The sequence below is a fragment of the Megascapheus bottae genome, chromosome 12 (assembly GCF_031878675.1).
Source record: "Megascapheus bottae isolate mThoBot1 chromosome 12, mThoBot2.hap1, whole genome shotgun sequence".
Classification (NCBI taxonomy): domain Eukaryota; kingdom Metazoa; phylum Chordata; class Mammalia; order Rodentia; family Geomyidae; genus Megascapheus; species Megascapheus bottae.
Genome location: NC_143520.1, coordinates 43,164,705 through 43,185,479, shown reverse-complemented (window position 1 = coordinate 43,185,479; position 20,775 = coordinate 43,164,705). Strand labels below are relative to the sequence as shown.

The window sequence follows — 20,775 nt, the reverse complement described above, 5'->3', positions numbered from 1 at the left end:
GAGCTTTGTAGCACTCCCCCTCTCCTTTAACTAGAATATAGCAATCAGCTTGATTTCAAGAGGTGGTAACTCTGAACAAGAAATATCATTATGCCTGAGAAATAATTGAGGAAATGCAAAAGGCCTGGGTCTTCATTGGTGTCACTGGGCTCTGGGAATGACCTCAAAAGTGCCTAGATGTGGGCCTTCTTCTTAAGTAAAAAATAAATGCCATCATGTTTTTTTTTAAGTCCCTGTTATTATCAATCTTCACCATTATCGTCAGCCTCATCATGATCATCACCATTCTTAGATATAGGAAGTTAGGCTGACAATGGAGCCAAGAGGAAAAGGGAATTAAACAGCAGCAATAGCTGGTTAATTATCATAGAGAGCAAAGGGGCAAAGAGTCACCCCCAAATGCTTCCTAATGTCTAGGAGCTTGGATAGCCAGAATTTCTTGGGGCTCCAGTGTGAGAATGACATTCAGGCTTGTCAATGTGATGACAATGATAAGAATGATATTCAATAAAAGGAGCATGAATACAAGTAAGCAATTAATTGGATACTTACAGTTTGGTCAAACACTAAAAGTACAAAACAGATGGTAGGAGGGTAAAAATTTCCTTCCTCCCTTCATTCCTTCCTTCATTCCTTTCTTCCCTCCCTCCCTCCTTCCCTCCTCCCTCCGTTTATTCCTCTTTCTTATGAGGTATAATTTCCCCTAATGAAATGATTAAGAAATGTGTCTTCCAGCTGAAAGTTTGAATTGCATATGTCTTGTGGAACATGTCTGCGAATTTTTAATTTGCATCTCTTGTATGGAAGGTGTGAGAGACACAAGTTTGGCAAGAGAAGTTTGACTAGATGGGCATTTTCTTTCTTCCCAAAGGAGTTCATGGCCAAAGCTAACCTTCACAATGTAACAATGTTCCAGGTGATAAGGTACACTAGTGGTGCTTTAGTCTCCCAGCTGCCTTAGCTAGCAAGTTAGCAAGGTCATGCAGAGTATGGGCATTATGTGTCATGCGCATTTCCTAAAAGCACTCTACCCAAAACAAAGCTAGGTTAGCCTTGAAAGCAAGCTGACAGACTAGAAGATGGGACTTGGAATGTGTGGGGCATTGATTCTTCAAACTAAAATGCATTAGCTATTTCTAATTTAACTGAAAAGCAAATTATATAAGAAGCTTGTCTTTATTTTATTTTCTCCATGTGCTAACTCTTTAAGTTCCTTAGATTACTGCTAAGTTTATGCTTTTAGCTTGAAACCTTATTTCTGTAAGGTATTTGGGAGTGCCAATGTATCAGTCAGGGTGTGTGTGCATTGAGGGGGGTGTTGTGGGAGGGTGGGTAGTATGTGTAGTCAGAGACAAATGAATGATGGGGAGGAAAGGGGAGAGAGGAAGAGAGGGAGAGAAGAAGAAAGAGGCTGAGGCCGGAAGTGCTGGAGAGAGATGGTCATGCATTATTCCAGGTATCCCTGTGGAGAAGTTAAGCACCAAGACTGAAATGATAGTTCAATTCCATGAGGAAAATGCGCTCCAAAACCCAGAAAGAAGTTAGGATTTGGTGTTTGGCAAACTTCTGGCTGGAGAACACCAAACAAAGAATATCTTTTTGTTAGCACACCTGTCACCACCTACACCAATGGCTAGAAATGCTTCCAATGGAGCTTGAGGGCCAAGGCCCTTGCCAGCTTTTACACAGACTTCAACTTTAAGGGCTTTGGTTGGGTCTCTCCATCTTAAGCTATTCTTTTGTGAAGGGCTGTTTTAGCTTTGCTGTGTCTTTCTTTCCCTTGCAACAGCTAGTGACAGGCTGAATAGGAAGTTGTCTGGCCTTTCAGAGGAAGTTAGCAATTTCATCGGTCTTCTGGGGAGGCTCTAACCCACTGCTTTTTCTCTGAAGATAATGAAAAATTGGGAAAGAATCCCTTCCTTTGTGGGTGCCTCTGAGATCTCCTTGTACTCCCAGTTTAGGTGTTTTCATTGAGTGGAACACCAGTCATACTGCCTGGTTTCTTGCTGGTTTCCTTAAGTTCTCTGAAGACCCAAGGGGCTCACTAGATTTTTCATAACCAATAAAAAAGTATATAAAACCTATTGCCCAGTGCTACTTAATACATCTTGCTTCCACCAATGCTGTTTGGAAAGGTCTGAATGGAGGCCCTGGTTAACTGCTTCCCACATTCTTATTCATCCCAGGTATAGCACAATTGGACTTTGCCAGGCTGAGGGCTCTGTGCTTGATGCTACTTGCCTCTGGCACTATCTCTAGTCATTTCACTGCACTCGAGAACAAGTCCAAGAAATAGAAAAACATAAAAAGCTATTGTCCATGTCCAGTGAGAAATGAAATGCACTGGACCGAGTATCACAACTTCCTTAAAATAATACAACACTTTATCACTTTTGCATGTGGATCAGACTCGTAGTTTGCAAAGTCATAAACCCTTGGAAATCAATGACTGGATCCATCACTGCTTTATTCTATTTTAATGCACCCTTGAAAAAAAGCAATTTATTATAAACTCTCAATGGCTCTACCTTATCTAAAGCACTTAATTCAGTCCATCTCCTGCTTTGCTCTGTAGTGTTGGCAGCAATCAAAAGATAGGAAGCAATTATTAATAGGCAAAAAAACCTCCATGTCTTACAGCTGAAGTTTATGAAAAGTTACTGAATCATAACAAAGTTATAGCCCGAAGTTTACCTCATCTAGAAAGAATTAATGGCATATATAAGACTTCTTTTGTTTATTCACAGGCCAGTTAATCCCATCTACAAGCCCCTAACTTATAAATGTGGCCTCTTTTTCCCAGGGGAGGAAATATAGTATCTTCTTAACTGTCCCAAAATAGATATAATGAAAACTATAAGACAAAGAAGAATTTAGCTTAGTCTTTAAGCAGGAAATAACCAGATAAACAAATGCATAGGTGATTCTCACTAGACACAATGTTGAAAATGAATTATAAAACTTGTCTGTGGGAATGTGAAGGAAAAACTTGGAGAGAGTAAAGGGAAGGGGTGACATTGACCCAAAAGAAATGTACTCTTTACCTGACTTACGTAACTGCAACCCCTCTGTATCATAATAACAATTTTTTGGCCAGTCCTGGGACTTGAACTCAGGGTTTGGGCACTGTCCTTGAGCTTTCTCAAGGCTAAGGCTCTATCACTTGAGCCACGGCACCACTTCTGTCTTTTTCTATGCATGTGGTACCAAGGAACTGAATCCAGGTCTTCACATAAGCACACAAATTCCTGGCTCTACAATAACAATTTTTTAAAGAAGGAATTAATCAAGAGTAAAGTGTATATCTCACACTTAAGAGGTAAGTGTATCTTCTTACCCAAGGGCTATGATCTGATCAAGCTTGGGAGAAGGCTGGCCATGAGCAGGGAGCTGGCATTAATTGGGGGATGAATAAATCATGCCAGTGTCTACTCTCTTTAGCCAAAATGATCCTCCAGGTTATCTTTCAACCTGCTCTACCCTCAGGTCTTTTCAGGGAAAGAAAGAGAATTAGACTGAGATGCTCATGCTCCAGAGAGAATATCCCTATCTGGACAATGAAAACAGTGGGCCAGGGCCAGATAGATGAAAAACCTTCTGGCTTTAGAAGGGTCTCATTCCTGAGTGCTGCAGCCAATGGATGAGATCATATATGAGGAAGAGCATCTGTGTTCACATATAGGGGATTCCAGTAGCAGTTCTCACCCATCCATTCTTCTGTTTAACCTGCCTAGTTCAAGATCACCTCAAGGGAAACATACTATGTATTTAAGATGGAGTGCCTCAGTACTCATTATTAAACCAGAGACTTGAGGAACATGAATCTTTTTCCCTCAGCTCACTAGATTGACTTGCTCTTGGTACAGGTTTTTTAGATTTTTATTTCAACTCAGCAGATTGTGTAATTAGCTAGTAGAGTTCTAATGATTCATCACCATATTCCAGCCTATCTCATCCCACCCTCCTCCTTCATCTAGAGATCTGCCAAACCAGAGATATCTCTTCAGGTACCAGCACTAGCGAGAGAAACCTCTCTAAGTAGAAAAGACAGGAATGAATCATAGAAACATTACCTTAAGCAAAAGAAGCTCATCAGAAAAGGTCATATATTGTCTGATTCCATTTATATAAAATGCACAGAATAGACAAATGCATATAAATGTAAAACTGGTAAGTGGTTTCTAGGGGCTGGTAAGAAGGAAAAGAGGTAGATATTGGTAATAGATATAAAGTTACTTTAGGGGATGATGAACTATTCTAGAATTAGGACATTTTCTATAGGTATGGGAATAACTTACTAAGTATAGAATCATACACTTCTGTAAGGGTGAATTAATCCTGGTATTGAATTATGTCACATATATATTATATCTTAATAAAATGACTCATTGATATGCACAAAAATATGGAGCATACACCCCAATGATTGAAAAAAACAAAAACAAAACAAAACAAAAACCTAAGAAAAGGAAAGAAGTTGAATTACAGTGCCTTGCAGTGTTGTCCCTCTCTGTATCTAACTGCCAAACCTCTCTGTGTCTAAGATTCACCAATATTAACCAGAGAGATTTTCTCAGTGTGAGCCTTCCAAACAATTATGAGAGCCTACTTGTAAGACAATAAAAGCTGAATTCTGGCATTCCCTCACTCTGAACAACCAGAAAGCATTCAAATAATTAGTAACTGAGCTGCCCAGTCTCTCTTTGGTTCAAGCCAGAACAGTACCACAACCAATTCTTGTGAGCATCCTGACAGGTTTTCCTCTTAAAGAACTAATTCCTTTACTATTGTTATAGTGATTGCACTTCTTATTATTTTGCTGTACCCCATGAGAAAACCAGCAACCAACCACTTTCTGCTTTTTCCAAGGGAGGAAGTTAAGCCCCTTGGACCAGAAGTAACATCACCACTTCGTAGCATACAAAACCTAAAACACAGTGCTCTCATCCTTATTGGAGCTAAATACTCTTTCCATCCAAATGAATGAAAAACAAGGCTGGATTCTATGTCTTTCTACCCAGTGTGCTTAGAAACTTTCACCTAGTTTTGGCATTAGAAGCTAAGTCATTTCATAAGAAAAAGAAAAGGAAAGAGGAAGGAAGATAGGAAAGGATGGCAGAATGACAGTGAGAGACCAAGTGAGGGTACACACTACAGATCTAGAATTTTGAGTTTCAGGACTAAGGGAAGCTGATTTCCTTTTCAAAGTTCAAAAGAAAAGGTGTGTTTTGTTTTCATACTTCATTTCATTTCCACTTGGGGAAAAAAAAACCCAGCTTTGAAGCCTCTCTGTTTAAACTCATTAGGAAAACCATCAATGATGGGAGCTTTCACGAAATCGTAGTGGGAGGAATTAGTGTTAAGGGAGAGTCAAATCAATTTTCAAACGTTTTATCTATGGAGATGGGAGGTCAACCTGGCTCCTTGTTCAGCTGGAAAGTTAACATAAACAAATGCTTCTCTTACTAGAGAGTCCAGGGGACCAAAGCCTGTAATATTTCCCCTTAAATCCTTCCTAAGAAGCCACCAGCTCTGCCTGCCACATGAATGAGATGAATATACCCAGAGAACTAGGTGAGCAAGCTGATTGGCAAAATGTCGTGCTCCCGAAGAGAAAAGTGTTTTTTCAGTATCCTGCAAAGGCAGGAGGGAGAGATATTGACACTTCCAGCACAGAATTTCTTTCTATGAAATTCATAGCTTTATGAAAACTTACACAGAAACCTTTTTAGCAAAGGCTGTTGTTAATATATGTGGAGATCTTTCTTGACATTGAAATCATTGTGATTTAACATTAGTTTTTTAACCTGGAGAAGTTTCTTTTGCTGGGATTGAATGATGGTGATTTAAAATCTTTTTGTTTTTCACTCTCTCTGTACAGGATACCCTAAAGTTGTTCCAACTAATTCAAAATGGGGTTTCTAGTGAGGAAGTAAAAAAAAAAAAGTGAGATGATGGACAGGCCTGGCAGTAGGAGGGAAAAAGACATGGGGCACATGCTCCTAACCAAGTTATTCTGAAAATGTTATGTTAAAAGTTGTCCCCATGTCTACAACGTAGCATGGCTTGGAGAACTTGTGATCTGAATACCTTCACAGGATGATTTACTGCTTTTGTCTTTCTAATAAGAAATACATATGTAGGTATATAAAAATATACACATATATCCACACACATAGGTACAAATTGTAAAACTATATAAACACACACATACACATGTTATCATGTGTGTCCTAAGGTGTATGCTTTTGAGTACATGCACACATCTTAAGTAAAAGACTGCTAGGTAAAGGGTTTGGAACATAAGTTTGGGTCTCATTCCTTCTAACCCTATAGCAGGGTTGAAATAGAGCCTAGGTTTTTAAATACTAGTAGAATGAAGCACAAGTAGATTTGAGAGAACATTGGCTATGGTTACCTTTCTATTTCTATCTACTAAAATCAGATAACTGATTATGTTATGGACATTTCATCCTTTCTTGCCATCCATTATTTAGCTCATGAGAAAATAAGGCATCAATGAATCCATCCAGGGCCCTGAGCTATCCTTGCTTCACTTAATGAACAACTAACTAATCCAAAAGGAAGATAGCCATTATTTAACCAGCCATAATGTAGATGCACCATGGCATGTAAATCAGTAACTCTTGTATTGCAAAACAGACAAATAGATTAATGCATGTTGCAAAGGATGGGTGACGAGATCGATTGGGTTACTGATTCAGACCATGAACTTTCTCTCAATATACTGCATTTAACTTTTAAATAAGGTTTAAGAGAACCTGTAACATTTTGCTCACTGACAGAGCTATATTTTACCAAGGGCAGAAATTGGCTAGTCCATAAAAATTAAATTATGCCCCTTTCACTGTATCTAGTCAAGAGGAAAAACTCTAATTACAAGATTGCACTGTCAAACAAATGCAAATCCACATTCTTTATACCCTGGTTTAAAAATTCATACTGGAAGGGGAAAAGCTTTTATTCTGAAATGAAAATCAATATTTGAAATATTTTGTAAAATGCAGATAATAAGCAAGAGCAAAAGAAATGTCCTTATCAAGGGTGCTGGCAAATAGACACTAACCCATTAAGTGCAGAGCAAGTCATTACTTATGCAAACATTTAAATATCAATTAGAAAGGACAATGGGTAAAGCTGAACGAAACCTTCACTTCCTTCCCACAGCACATGCTTTATTATTCTAGAAATGTCCAAGGGGAAATAGAGCAGTGGAAAACATTCTCAGCACCTAATAGGAATGACACTCTGGGGGATAGGTAAAGGTTAATTTCAAACGAACTTCCCAATTGAAAATTAAATTTCCCTGCCTCAAAATTCATAAAAGCTGAGTCTGCAGACTTAATCCAGAAAGGACTAACTGAAGACCTGGGCATATTGCATTGTGGGTAGTTTTGGGAGAGAGAGCACCTTTCATTACTGCTTAATGTCAGACCAGCTTAGTTCATTAAAATTTCTTAGCCCATGTAAAGCCTTGGTTTTCTCTGTCTATGAAAAATGCCAATCTACATAGCACTCCAACTTTAAAAGTCCTGCTAGTTGGTTTTCTTATTCTTTCAACATTCACTTTGTGACCTGTCCTCTGAGCTTGTCAGGTGAACCTGATAGACATGAAGAATTGTTTCAGGCTTTAGCACTTTGCCTGAGTTATCTTTCCAGGCAAACTCGGTGATGTATTTTATTCTGTGGGACGATGGCAGGGGCATGATAGCACAGATAGTTGCTTGGAAAGCAGGTTTCAAGCGTCTCTTAGAAATACTTTGATCCTATATTACCAAGAAAGGTTTGTCCCAATCAGCAGTCTCAACTTGGAGACCCCAGAGTCACTTGGGGATTTTATAAAAGATCCATGGCTAGGTAGATCATAGACTTATGCAGTTCATTTCTTTAGTGTGGGTCCTGGCTTGTAGAGTCAAACCAAATAACAGAAAGATGGCACTGTGCACTGTATGTAGGAATCAGTGAGCCACTTCAGCATTGAAGGTCTAAGATCCTGACTTCCATTCAGTTCTGACTTTGATTCTAATGGTATCATTTAACAGGCATTACTTTCTCCAGAGTGGAGAAGTTGGCTATGCCATGGAATTAAATGCTGACTGGTTGTAGCATGAGGAAAAATTCTACTATATTTCATGGAACTCAGCAGGTAACATGAATAGGGAAGAGCTAGATGCATAGGGCATATGTCAAAAATTAATCATTAGTATTGCAATGATTATGGTGCATTGTGGTCATTAAAGAACCAAAGTTTCAGATTTGCTTTCTTTGCTTTGTAGGCTTATTCTCTAGAGTAAGTGGACTGGCCTCTAACAATTACATAAACATGGAATGTTGTTAAAAGTATTAGACCACAGACATGGCTCTCTGGTACAAAAATAGATCTGGTTGGTTGGTTTATTTTGTATATAACTAAACCTACGTTCTTGCTTTCAGAACTGATTTTTCATTTGTATTCATCCATTTCTCCTGTTTTTAATTCTTCAAGATGAAGCTAAATTATGCTGTAGTCTTACCATTTTTTGCCAGTGGCCTGTAGTGGGAGAAACATGGTTTAGAGACTAAGTGTGCAAGGGGACTACATTAATAGGAGGTAACCAACCTCCTAGGTTACCTCCTGGGTACCTTCTTTGTTGAAGTTGTCTGTGTGTGAATTGGAATTATAATGTCTGCTTTGCCTTTGTACATTGGCTTTATAATATGATTTTCAAGAGAGAATTAATCAAAATGTAAAATAGCACTTTGAAAATCGAGTCTATAGTATTCACCTAAGACAAGTACAAAGGGAAAAAGACACTTTTCTCAGAGAAAGCACCCCTTCTGACCCGAGTTCAGTTCACATCCTTTTCTCAGCCATATCCCCAATTATGAAACATGATAACTGAGTAAGTTGTGACCTTGAAGATTCTAGCTCTAAACTATTCCGTGGAAAGAGCTGCAAATATCCAAAAGGTCAGTATATGCTCAGGAAAAAATTTCAGGAATGAAACACAACTACAAAAGAAATCACTTGTCAAAGTTGTCTATACCAATCTAAGCAAAAGCCTCAACATCAACCTTAGTTTTGCTCTGCTTTTTAAAAATTAGACTGAATCTCATGTACTAAAATAACGCATGCTACTTTTCTTGGGACAAGTTACTCTGGAAAACAATTTCATCTCATATTTCCTAGGAGAGCAATTTGGTAGAAAAAAAATCCATACCCTGGACAATAATCACCTATGAAGAACAGCTTATGAAACCATATGCATACCACTTCATAACACAGAGCCGAACACTAGGAGGGAAGCCCCTGTCTTTCTAGCTAACATTCTTCCTGTAACCTTGTGGCAAGCGATATCCTCAGGCCTTTCTCTAGGGTAAGTTACTTTCCCAGGGTGCTGCTTTTAAAACCAGCCTTGCAATGGCTTTTCAGTGGGTTAAAGGAATCATGAAACAATCTAATGACTTCACTCGGCTCTGGGAGCAGTTAGTTCCCTAATAAGAGTTATCATTCAGTTATCATTTATTACATGGTGCTATTTCCCATCTTTCCAACAGTCTTTACATGGCAAAGCCTGTATTCATGATTTGACCTTGGGATTAAAGCCACAGCTTCATATGTTTTCTCAAATTTCTATTACCTTTTGGGGGACTTTGAGTTTTACTATTATTGGAAAGATGGCACTGGGGGATCAAAAAACAGAGCCTCCCCATCTTATTCCCTAACATAATGCCCAATGTCTGTCAGCCAGCCAGCAGCTGAGCCTGTAGGGCTGAGAACAACATTCCTTTGAAGGAGCTTGGCAATTTGTGCCTGGAATTTGATGCATTAGTTCTAAAATTAAATAAAGATCCTATAGTGTTCTTCAAAGAAATATGGTGTGGCTCGATGACAAAACACATTTTTCAAGCTCTGACCTCTGGGAACTTCAACTAGCTCCATATTTCAGGCTGACATCCCTCATAGGCTACTGTCTAGTTGCCCAAGCCAGGGCTGGTTATTCATATATTATTTTTCCACCCACTGATCAGCTTTTAGTACAGGGAGGAGAAGGGAGTAAATATAAAGAGGAGAGACACTGATTTAAATGTATTTCCCCTCCCAAGTCCCTTGGGATAGAAACCCTGGTAATTAACTCTAATGAGATTAAAGTAACTAGGAACTCTTCATTTTCACAGCATTGTGAAAGTAAATCTGTGATAACCAGCGTGGTGTGTGTGTGTGTGTGTGTGTGTGTGTGTGTGTGTGTGTGTGTGTGTGTGTGTGTGCACATTAAATTAAAGCCAGTCCCTTTCCCTATAATTTAATGGCCTCTCACTCTCACTCGCTCCCCAGGCCGGCTTTCGGGAGCCGACTGGAAGAGTTGCCAGGCTCTTACCTGCGCTTTGCTCCATAACTTCTTTCTGACACATGTCTTGCACATTCACGGTACAATTCACGATGAACTCGGGGGAGGAGCAGTCGTTGTTCAGCTGAAATTCTTCACACTGGTAGCACTGGATTTGCAACGCAAAGCCTGGGAGGACAGATGGAGTCGGGGTCAGATCCCACCCGCGCTCAGAGCAAGCCCACCGGCCTCCTGCTTCAGAGGGCCTGGGCTCAGGGCTTCAGGGATGTCCCATCTGCCCTCCCGGGTCTCCAGTATAGCTGCATGTGGCTGAAGCCAGCAGGGGGCGGCTCGGGTACCCCGGGTCTTACAGAGGACCCAGGGGAACACTGCCTCCATGACTCCCAAACCCCGGCTCCAGACACAAAGCGCCCAGCCCACCGCAGCTCGGGTCGGGTCATGTCCATTCCGAAGTTGTAAGGAGAGCTAGGTTCAGACCCAAGAACGAAGTCGTTCCGGAAGCCCGCGTCAGCTCCGGTCTATGCCAAAGGATTCGTTTAATTGCTAATTGGTTACAAATTACTTAATTACTATTTTGGCACCACATTCGTGATTACATTTGCAGACGCCTTTTGGGTCTTATTTAATGTTTGGAAGCCAGCGTTCCGGCGCTGTTTCCTGAGCCAGAGTGGGGGAACGCTAAGGAAGGAGGCTCCAGACGCGCCGCGCCTCCTGCGCCCCCCACCCCAAGACCAACAGCGGAGGACACGGCTGCCGCGGGTGCGAGGGGACGCTGTAGGTCCCCGCGTGTGCGCGACACCCAGCCCCGTCTCCCCGGGGGCTTCTCCCCCACCGCTCCCCCCGCCTTAGGATCCTGGTTGGCTAGGGTTCACGGCGGTCCCAGCTCTGCAGAGCTCTGTCCGGAAAGCGGAAAATAGAGAGGAGAGTCAGACTGGCACCTGCATCCTTCCCCGGCGCTCCCGCAGATCTCGGAGCTGCTGTCCTCGGCTTGTCCCCTTCCTGCCTCACTCTGACCGCGCGCAGCCGGGCACCAAACGCCTAGCCAGGGCGTCGCTCACCTGTCGGCGGCGCCACTCTCACGGGTTGCGAGACACTTGATAACTTGGCTGGGGTTCGCTCCTTCATATCTACCGCAGACCCCCTATATGGCCAAGATCTCCCCAATCCCTACCCCCGATTTCTCCCGACTGCACCCCAGGCAGCGGCCGCAGCCAGCCTCGTACATCCGCCGGTCCCCAAGTCCGGCCGCGCGGGACTTGGAGACTTTCCCAGCTTTGCGCCCGGGGCCACGGCCACCGCCGCCGCTCAACTCCCACGGGGCAGCGCAGAGCCGCGCCCGCCCCTAGGTTGGTGCACTGGTCGGGGGGGGGGGTCGGGAGAGGGGAAGCAGCGGGTGGCCAGCTGTGCTGTGTGCGCCCGGCCGGGGTGCTGCCCGGGTTTCCTTACCTGGAAGCAAGCACAATCCGCAAAAAGTTGCCGCGATGCCGAGGACCCACATCCTCCCAGAGCCGCGGAGCCGGCAGCGGGCAGGAGCATCAGAGGCGGCCGAGGACGCCCGCGCCGCGGTCCCCGTGGCTGCCGAGGCCCGCGCTGCAGCCGCCCGAGCGCCCGCCGCCACCGAGAGGAGCCGCAGGTGTCGCCCGCGGCGCCTGCATCGCCCGTACCCGGGCTCTGGGCTGCGGGTCCCCGCTGCTCTCGCTGGCGCTCTCGGGCCGAGCTTGGCACCTCCGGAGTTGGTGGCTTAGACTGAAGAACTACTGGCGATCCGAAGCACCCAAAAAAAAAAACTCTCTCTTCTCTCCCCCCCACCCCCGCCCTCACTCCAGGCACCACGTGACGGCTGTCGAGTTGGGGTGGGGGTGGCGGGCAGGGAAGGCTGGGACTGTCTCTCTGCGTCCCCACCTCCTTCCAGCAGCCCTCCTCTCCCGCCCCAGCACTTTCCCAGGAAGGGGGCGCCCGGGGCACTTGGGGCGGGGGAAGGAGGAAGGTGTAATTTTCAAGGGTTGGGAGCTTTGAAGTGTGGGGCGCAGCAGGTGCCGCGGGGACCAGCTCAGCGCGGACTCTGGGACCTGTGCTTTGGAGTCTGGGACCGTGCAGGGTGGTGGGGCGCAGGGGCAAGCTCTCCTCCACGCCCCAGGTTCTCTCTCGGTGATCACCAGTTATCCCCAGGGACGGGATCTGGCGAGATCCACTGCCCTAGGGGTCCAGCTGAAGGGGTGGGTGGTGGGGCTGTGCTCCCTTGGCACCCCACAAAGTTGCACACCCTCTGACGCCTGGGGTGTCCCGCGCAGTCGCACCTCCTCTTCCTGGGAGAGGCTCACTACGGGTGGGTGAAAGTAGGGTGGGGACCCGGCCCCAATTGACGCGCTGGCCCTCGGTGCCCTTCTGTCGCCAGCCAGCGCGCGCATGCATGGCTGGCGGGGACGTGGCACTGACACTGCCCGGGTGGCCTGGCCCGCCCCGCTGAAAGCCACCAGAAGTACGAATCACAGCCGACCGAAACCAAGAGCGTTTCTCTCCTTCTCCTCCATTCGACACCCCAGAGCCCTGAGTTCTGAGTACCCACTCCATAAGGTGCCGTCCTTGCTCGGCTGCCCCTTGGCTGCACCCCTCTCCCTTTCCGCCCCACGCCACTCTCGTTTCTCTCTTCCAGTCAATCGCAGGTGACCCACCTTGTGTATTTCCCCGGGCGCCACGGAGCTTTTCGCGCCTTCCCGGCGGAGCATTGCAGCAGGTGGTGCGGAGCCGGCTCTCCCGGACCTGAGCTGGAAGGTGCCCCCGCCCCCAGTCCCGCCCGCTCCCACCCCTTCATTTCACATCTCCGGGGAGCACCGTCTCTACAGGAAATAGCCTCCTAAGGAAGCGCTAACCCCTCTTTCTCCTCCAGCCGCCTCGCGGGGGGGGGGGGGGAGCTCTCAAGCTGGGGCGCACTTCATTCGTTTTCCCCTGCTGCCAGCCAAGCAGGTCTGGAAATTAACGCAAATGACTTTCCTGTCATTCCTCTGCAGAGAAAGCGTTCCCTATCTGCCCGGGGCTCCTTCATCCTCTCTCCTCTGCCTTTTGGCCCCCTCCCCCTACGCTTTTCCTTTCTTTTCTACTTGGTTAACCCCTTGGGAAGACTGAAATGCTTGGGCCATTACTCGCTTGTCCATAGACTCTGCTTTTACAATTGGCTGAATTGCTGTCCAGGGAGCACAAGGGCCAGTTTATTCCTAGGGAAATCCCTCCGAGGCTCACGCACGTGGGAGTCACAATTGAAATAACCTAGTGAGCAAACAATCCTGAAAGAAGTCCTTCTCAGTGTTCCAAGAAAGCAGTTTTGATAGGACTTTTATTCAGAAAAAAAAAAAGAGGGGGATTTTAAAAGTCTGAAAGACAGAGACATTTTACATAATTTTCATTTAAGACAACAAAACTCAAAGTTAACACATTGCACAAATGAAGTAACACTGATCTTACAATACTCTGAAAGGAACAATTGTGCGCTAAGCTAACCATACACATCCTAAAAATAGTTATATTATGACTAGTTTACAGCTTCTGTACAAAAGCAATTATAAATAGTTCACATCTAGAAAAAATACACATAGCCTTTAAAATAGAATTTATCCTTACATATAAACAGTCTTTGTAGAAAAAAAGGATATTAGAAAGTCAGAAATGATCATAGCACCAACCATTTTATTTTTTTAAAAAAAGTGAACAGAGCAAATAGAGTACCCTGATTATAATAAAAAGAGATAAAAATCAACAAATAGTGTGTAGAATCACAGAAAAGCCCCAAGGAGAAGAGAATGAAAGAAATGTTCCGGAGAGGGGAACCTGCTATTGGAACCAGGGTTGAGTTGGGTCTGGATTCACTATAACCTTTAATTACTATTCATACTTCAGTTGGATTTTTTTATCCTGGAAAAGTAGAATTACATTTATTGCTATCAGTTGAATCTCTCTAGCATTTTTTAAATTTCTCTATCAAAAGGAGACTATGCGGTGGAGATTACCACAACCTCTCACTGTTTTCTCTTTTGTTCTTTTTTTTTTCTTTTCCTTTCTTTCTATTTATTTTAAAGTTTACAGAGTGCAGTCACAAATCATCTGAGGAACTGGGATTGTGAACTCCACAAGTCTCAGCTGAAACCTTTAAAAAATATATTATCAACTTTTGGACTTAGTACATCATATCAAGAGCATGGCACTGATTCCATTTATTGCTATAGTTTTCCCCTACAAATATAATTTCTCTCCAAAAAATTTTACAGCTTCTGTACAAGTATTCAAAAAGTGCAAAAATTAAGAATTCTGTATCATGTTTAATTTCAATACTATTGAAACCCAACAAATGCAGTTAATCCTTTTTGAGGTTATTTATTTTTTTTGCAGTATTGTGATTTGAACTCAGGGCGACCTACTTGCTAGGCTGTTGCTTTATCCCTGGAACCATATCTCCAGCCCTGTTTATAAATTTTTTCCTTAGGTAATTTTAGATATGGAGGCCAGCAAATATTTTCTGTTTGGGTTGGCCTCCAACTGAAATTCTCTAGATCTCAGACTCCTGAGTAGCTAGGATTACAGGCATGAGATGGCAGCCCAGATGGAGTCAGTTTTTATTGCCCTGTCAAAGAAATAAGCTGTAGTGGATTACCTACTGTGAATTTGACTGGCGTTATTGTACATTTCTGTTTATCCTCTCTACATCCTTACCATTGCCTTTTTTTTCTTTTTCATGTCGGGTTACAGGTACATTCGCCAGGTAGTAGGCGCATTACTTCTCACACATTGATACCCCTTCTCATGGTTTGTCCCCATTTCCCTCCCCACACCCCTTCCCAATCATCTTGTTTCACCTTATTTTCTTAAGTGAACTCTTTCTGGGTCTCACTAAGGGATAAAGTCCTTTACACATCATTTGAACCTTGACTTGCACAGGAAGAGAAGCTATCATATAAAGAATCACTCAAAGATTCCAAATGATCAACTCCAGGCCTATCTGAGCTGCTCAAAGATGTTTCCTCATTTTTTTCTTTTTCTTCTTTTTCTCCTTCAGCCTTGTTCAGAGAGTTCTCTTTTTCTAATAGAATCACTGTAGTGCTGTTAAATTTATTGAATGACTCCAGGGAAATTTTAGATAATCTATCCTCGGGATCCTCTTTTGTTTCTTCAACTGTTTTCAATTTCTGCAATAAAAGAGAAAAATATTAGAAACATATTTCTTTGGAAAATCAAGTTACCCTATATTTGATTATTGTCTGAACAGTATCGTTTAAAGGGATAGAGGGATCTTACAAATGCTTAACAACCTTCTAGTATAATTAAAGGTAATAATAAAGCTAATTTTAGGGATAAATCAAGACTTTAATCATTTTACTGAGATACCTAAATCCCAATTTGCAAATCAGTTAAGTACCATTTAATTTCATTTTAAATGGGCCCATTTAAAATGTGTTAAGATAAAGTTTGTTATTTTTCTTAATCAAAGTGTCTACCTCCTCTGCTTTCCTGCTAAGTATTTAGTTGTCTATTTTTTTTTCCAAATGTGGACGATTGCATTCCAACCAAAAGTTATAGAAATTTGCTCCTCCTCATGTCACCCCTCCACACATCAGGGCATAAAATTTCTTAGGTTGATGTAAAACTGAAGTATGTGGCAAATTTGACAGAACCATTATTATGTTTGCATTTTCTTGCTTCATAGGAATTAAGATATTTAAAAGAGGCCTTCAGATCTACATAGGGCCTGAGGGATTAAAAATGATAGTTGCAAGTCTGCAGTTCAACTCCTTTTCCCCCTTTCCAATTCTCCCAGGAGGTTCTAGCAATATCAGATTTGTAAGAGATATTTACAAGATGTTACCATCACTCTCTGGGACTTTATGAGACATATCAGTTACAATCATTTCCACAGATAAGTAAGTAATGTGAACATAAATTGATTCAGTTGATCCAGTGGTTGCTGAGTTGGGGCAAAGCAAAAGGAACTCAGATGTAAGCAATGATGAAAGTATGGAGGCCTCTCAAAACATTCCTCATCCTTGCCTTTTCAAGTAAAAGTTCCTCCAAACACAAGAAGCAAGAATGGGATCTAAGAGTTGATAATAGCTACATCTTAAACCTCCATTAGGTAAAAGAACTTTAAGAGCCTTCTCATGCACTTGTTAAAACATTCATTTTATGTTTCTTTTTTTAACCTATGCATTATCTAACTTCAAGTGTTATTTTACTTTAATTGGAACATAATAATTACAAATCTGTACACAGTACAATGTAATGTTCCCATTCAGGTACAAAAAAGACTGTGATCTCTCAGATCAGGGTACTTAGCATATCTGTTATGTTAAACACCCATCATTTCTCTAAGCTAAGAACATTCAAAATCCATTGTTGTAGTTATTTTGAAATATGTAATAACACCAATTATATCCACTTTAGTGCACAGAATATCATACTTGTTGGCCTTCCTCTTAATTTGGAGGAATTCAGTGACTTGTGCTCTCACTTGTCTTTTTTGATCAGTAATGATGCTTGCTCTATTATCTAAGCTACAGCTCCTCTTTCAGCTTTTTTGCTAGTTAATTGGAAATAAGAATCTCACAGACTTTTCTGCCCCCAACTGGATTCAAACCAAGACCCTCAGGTCTCAGCTTTCTAAGTAGCTAGGATTACAAGCATGCACCTCTAGTGCCTATTTTGACCAACTTAGAAAATGACAAAACAAGGCTCAGGATGACACAGCTACTCACTCAAGATTTCCCTGGATATGGCAGAGAACAGATCTGAATTTCAGTCTGCCTGAATTTCTGGCTGCCTCTGTAATCTTATTTATTTATTTATTTATTTATTTATTTTTGTCAGTGGTGGGACTTGAACTCTGGGCCTGGGTGCTGCCTCTGTGCTCTTCAGTTCAAGGCTACTGCCCTACCCCTTCAGCCACATCACCACTTCCAGTTTTCTGGTGATTAATTCGAGATGAGTCTCATGGACTTTTTAGTGCCCTGGCTGGCTTTGATCCAAGATCCTTAGCCTCCTAAGTAGCTGGGATTTCAGGCATGAGCCACTGCACATTGTTGTAATCTTATTTTTTCCACGGCACAATGATTTTATGCAATAAAGGACAAAACATTGTGCTTGTTTGTTGTACATTTTGCTACCTAAATGTTCCATTTTAATAATATGCCAAACCATTTCTGACACATGCTCATTCGTCATATGGTCATGTAAGACTTTCAAAGGTGCAGTGAGGAAACGGACTTCTATGAGAACAAACAGAATTCCTCTGCACAACAGTCAACAGAAAGAAAAGAGAAATAGGAGCAAATGGCTTCTGTGTCCCAAGAGCAGAGATGGGCAGTTGCTCTGCTGTGGGGAATGGTGTAATTCTAAAGGAATATTTGAAAATCATCCTTGAACTAGTGCTTACTTCATTATACTATTAACGTGTAGCTGCATTACTCAGGAAGCTCATTTCTGATCTCAAATGGCTATGTTGAAACCATAGGGGGCCTGAGCCACAGATTCCCTAGCTGAGTACAGAAAAGTGATTTCATAATTAGATATTACTGTATACAGGAGCCTTTTTGTATGTTGTGCCAAGTTTTTAAGCTTTACTTTCTTTTCCAAAGAATTATGTAGCATAGTATTAAAAAATACATGGAGCTAGAAATGCTTTATTTACAAAAATGTTTAATGTAAATATAACTTAGCATTTACACTTAGGTAAATAATGGCTACACAAGGAAGCTTGAATGTCTTTATTTCTTATTCTTTATACAAGGACTACACACAGGCTTCTTTCCTACTTCTGGTCTATGTAGATCACAAATTCACTCAGCAAACCTTTGTTACATAGGCAGATGGAAGGATTTTTTTGTTACAGTTGAAAGAACTATATTTTAAGGTGCTAAGGCAGAGCCTGGAAAGAGACTCCTGAATGTCAGGGCCAGCCTGCCTCTTTCCTTGGCTCAGTGTCCACATGTCCTTCATATACAAATGGTGATATCTTTATTTCAGCATTAAAGAACGTCTTAGAAACTTAGTACCTTAAGGCACCTAATATATGTTTCTCAAGAAATTCAAGAGGATTACGAGATCAGCGGTTTAAAAGTGTGTGCACGCATCAGGAAGCACAGATCTTTGGTTTCCACCACAAGTGAGATATCCAGGACTTTGGAGGCCCGAAAATCTCTGAAACATATAGGACAGAGAAGCACTAGTCTAAAAGAATTTGAAGTTAGTGAAGATAGAGTAAGGAAAGAATCACCATGAAAACACCCACAGTTTATGGGCTGTGCATCACATTGTTTAATGGTTTAACCTCTAATGCTTGAAAACTTTAGAAAGGATGTTTTTATCTCTTACATATAGTAAAGACTGACCTTGTCCACGAAGGTTATGGAAATGAAGAATCATTGTAAGAAAAACCTGGCCTCCTCAGGAATCCTTTCATTTTTACAGTTTAGGCGTGAAAGCAGAAATGTTTCTTAGCTCTAAGAACACCCTCTATGCAAATGACAATGACAAGCTGCTGTGAAGATCCACAGCGTTAAGGCAGTTTCTGTGCCCTGCCTCTGCCAAGCAACTTGTTCAACTTACCACAACTTTGCCTTTTCAGATGTCAATAATGCTTCAGCTTTTGGAGTCAGGTTGCTTTTAATTGTAAATATAAGGAGGACTGAGGTCAAACGATAATGTGTTAATGATTTATTTGGCAGAAGGTAACCAAGTAATGCACATCACTGTGCAGTCTCTGCACATAAGAGTGTTTTGAAAATGAATCACGGAAATAACAATTCCTCTTTTAGTAAGTGTCAGTTCAGAGTTCTGCTAAGCATATTGCAGGGATTGTCTGCTTTTTCCCTCATATCGATGTTCTATAGAGTGGGTACCATTAAATTGACAGGGCATGGAAGCTTGAGGAAGGTAGAGCCACTCATTTAAGGTTTTGCAGCCTGGTAATCCAAGATGTTCATACTTGGACCCAGGTAATATGATTGAACCTAAGCTCTTTATCTTGGAAAAGCACTGGAAAAAGTATCATTCAGTAGTATCTTTATAGATAACATTCCAAACAAATGTTAACAGAAGCAAAATGGCAGTAATGTAAGCCCAGTAAAGATTCACATTTGCCAAGAATTGTGCAGGTTTCTTAAAAGATGGCCATTTCCTTCATATGCTGTGCTTTATCCAAATTACATTAAAATTAATATACTACGCTTGCCACCTATAGGTGGCAACAGTTGTATGGATGACTTTTTGGTGAGGCTTTTGATTACACTGGTGAACAAAAGTAAGATTGAAGTAAGACAAAATAAGAATCTAGTTTTCAAGTTTAAAATAAGTAGTAGCTTTGCAATTCTGACAGCATTTCCTGCCTTTAAGCTTAGAAAATGAAATTATTAGTGGTAGTCCCACTCAAATATAATAATGTGTTCTCCAGAAATCTCTTGAGAATCCAATTTAACTAATTTAATACCTTGTTACCAATCAATCAACCAAAAACATACTCTGTAATCACCTTTGTGAAAATAAGCATGTATTTAGGATTCTCAGAGGTAGTTTCATACAGGAAAAATTTTGAAAGGAAAGTGGGGTAAAGATACACAGGCAAAAAGAAGGAGCTCATTCTAATAAGACACCATCTAATATAACAATGCCAAGAGAGTCTATTTCTTGCTCTTATAGATTGTGTAATAGACTCATCATAATGACAGAGACATGCCCACCCCAAGGGTTTCTTAAAAATCATACCAGATTAAAGGATTGGCTCCCTTTCCAGATAGTGTGTGTGTGTGTGTGTGTGTGTGTGTGTGTGTGTGTGTGTGTGTGTGTGCTGGTACTGGCACTTGAACTCAGAAACTGGAGCAGAGACTCTCAGCTTTCTTGTTCCCAGATGATGTTCTACCACAGCTCGGTGCCTCCAGTCTGGCCTTTTGCTGATTAATTGGAGAGGGAGTTCTCTCAAATTTTTCAGTCTGGGGCTGGGTTTGAATCTTGATCCTCCAGGTATCAGCCTCCTTAATAGCCAGGCATACAGATGGGAGGCACTGGCAGCTGTCAAAGGATTATAAGTCATTATCACTTCTTCATCTATGATCTTGTGTTCTTCTATCAGCCTGGAAGATGACAGAGGCCAGAGTCAGCTGTACCTTATGTGGAATATTTTTGGAATTTGTGATTCATACAGATTCAAGTGAAATTTGAATGGGAAGTTTAGTTGTCTGATTTTTGGAAGCTCATAACATTTTGTTCAGTCAACAATAATCATGGAAGAGAGATTTTCCTAGAGCAATATTCTAAGGAAAGTTTAATTATAAGATTCAGGGCTTTGCCATGAGGAAGGTAGGAGAACACATAGTGCTACAGAAAACCAATATGATTAACTGGGAAAATATCCACATAATAGTTCTAGATTCTTACAACATATATGTTATGT

At 41.9% G+C, this 20,775-nt stretch overlaps 2 protein-coding genes across 7 annotated transcripts in view; both read right to left on the bottom strand.

Annotated features, from left to right (window-relative positions):
* Lypd1 (LY6/PLAUR domain containing 1) overlaps positions 1-13,120 on the bottom strand; it is a 34,423-nt gene extending 21,303 nt beyond the window's left edge. Inside the window, exons 1-2 of one of the 4 annotated variants that reach the window (XM_090342920.1) lie at positions 13,022-13,120; positions 10,380-10,517 (exon numbers count right to left, since the gene is read on the bottom strand). In XM_090342920.1, the coding sequence (XP_090199046.1) occupies positions 10,380-10,413 (34 nt within the window). In that variant the 5' untranslated portion in view covers positions 10,414-10,517; positions 13,022-13,120. Of the gene's footprint in view, positions 1-10,379; positions 10,518-10,699; positions 10,942-11,407; positions 11,490-11,795; positions 12,084-13,021 lie in introns of those variants that run through there. The other 3 variants (XM_090342921.1, XM_090342918.1, XM_090342919.1) reach the window with 3 other exon arrangements.
* Positions 13,121-13,662: 542 nt separating this feature from the next.
* Nckap5 (NCK associated protein 5) overlaps positions 13,663-20,775 on the bottom strand; it is an 864,637-nt gene continuing 857,524 nt past the window's right edge. For all 3 annotated transcript variants that reach the window (XM_090342913.1, XM_090342914.1, XM_090342915.1), the window contains one exon: positions 13,663-15,523. In XM_090342913.1, coding sequence (XP_090199039.1) covers positions 15,245-15,523 — 279 coding nt within the window. In that variant the 3' untranslated portion in view covers positions 13,663-15,244. The remainder of the gene's footprint in view (positions 15,524-20,775) is intronic.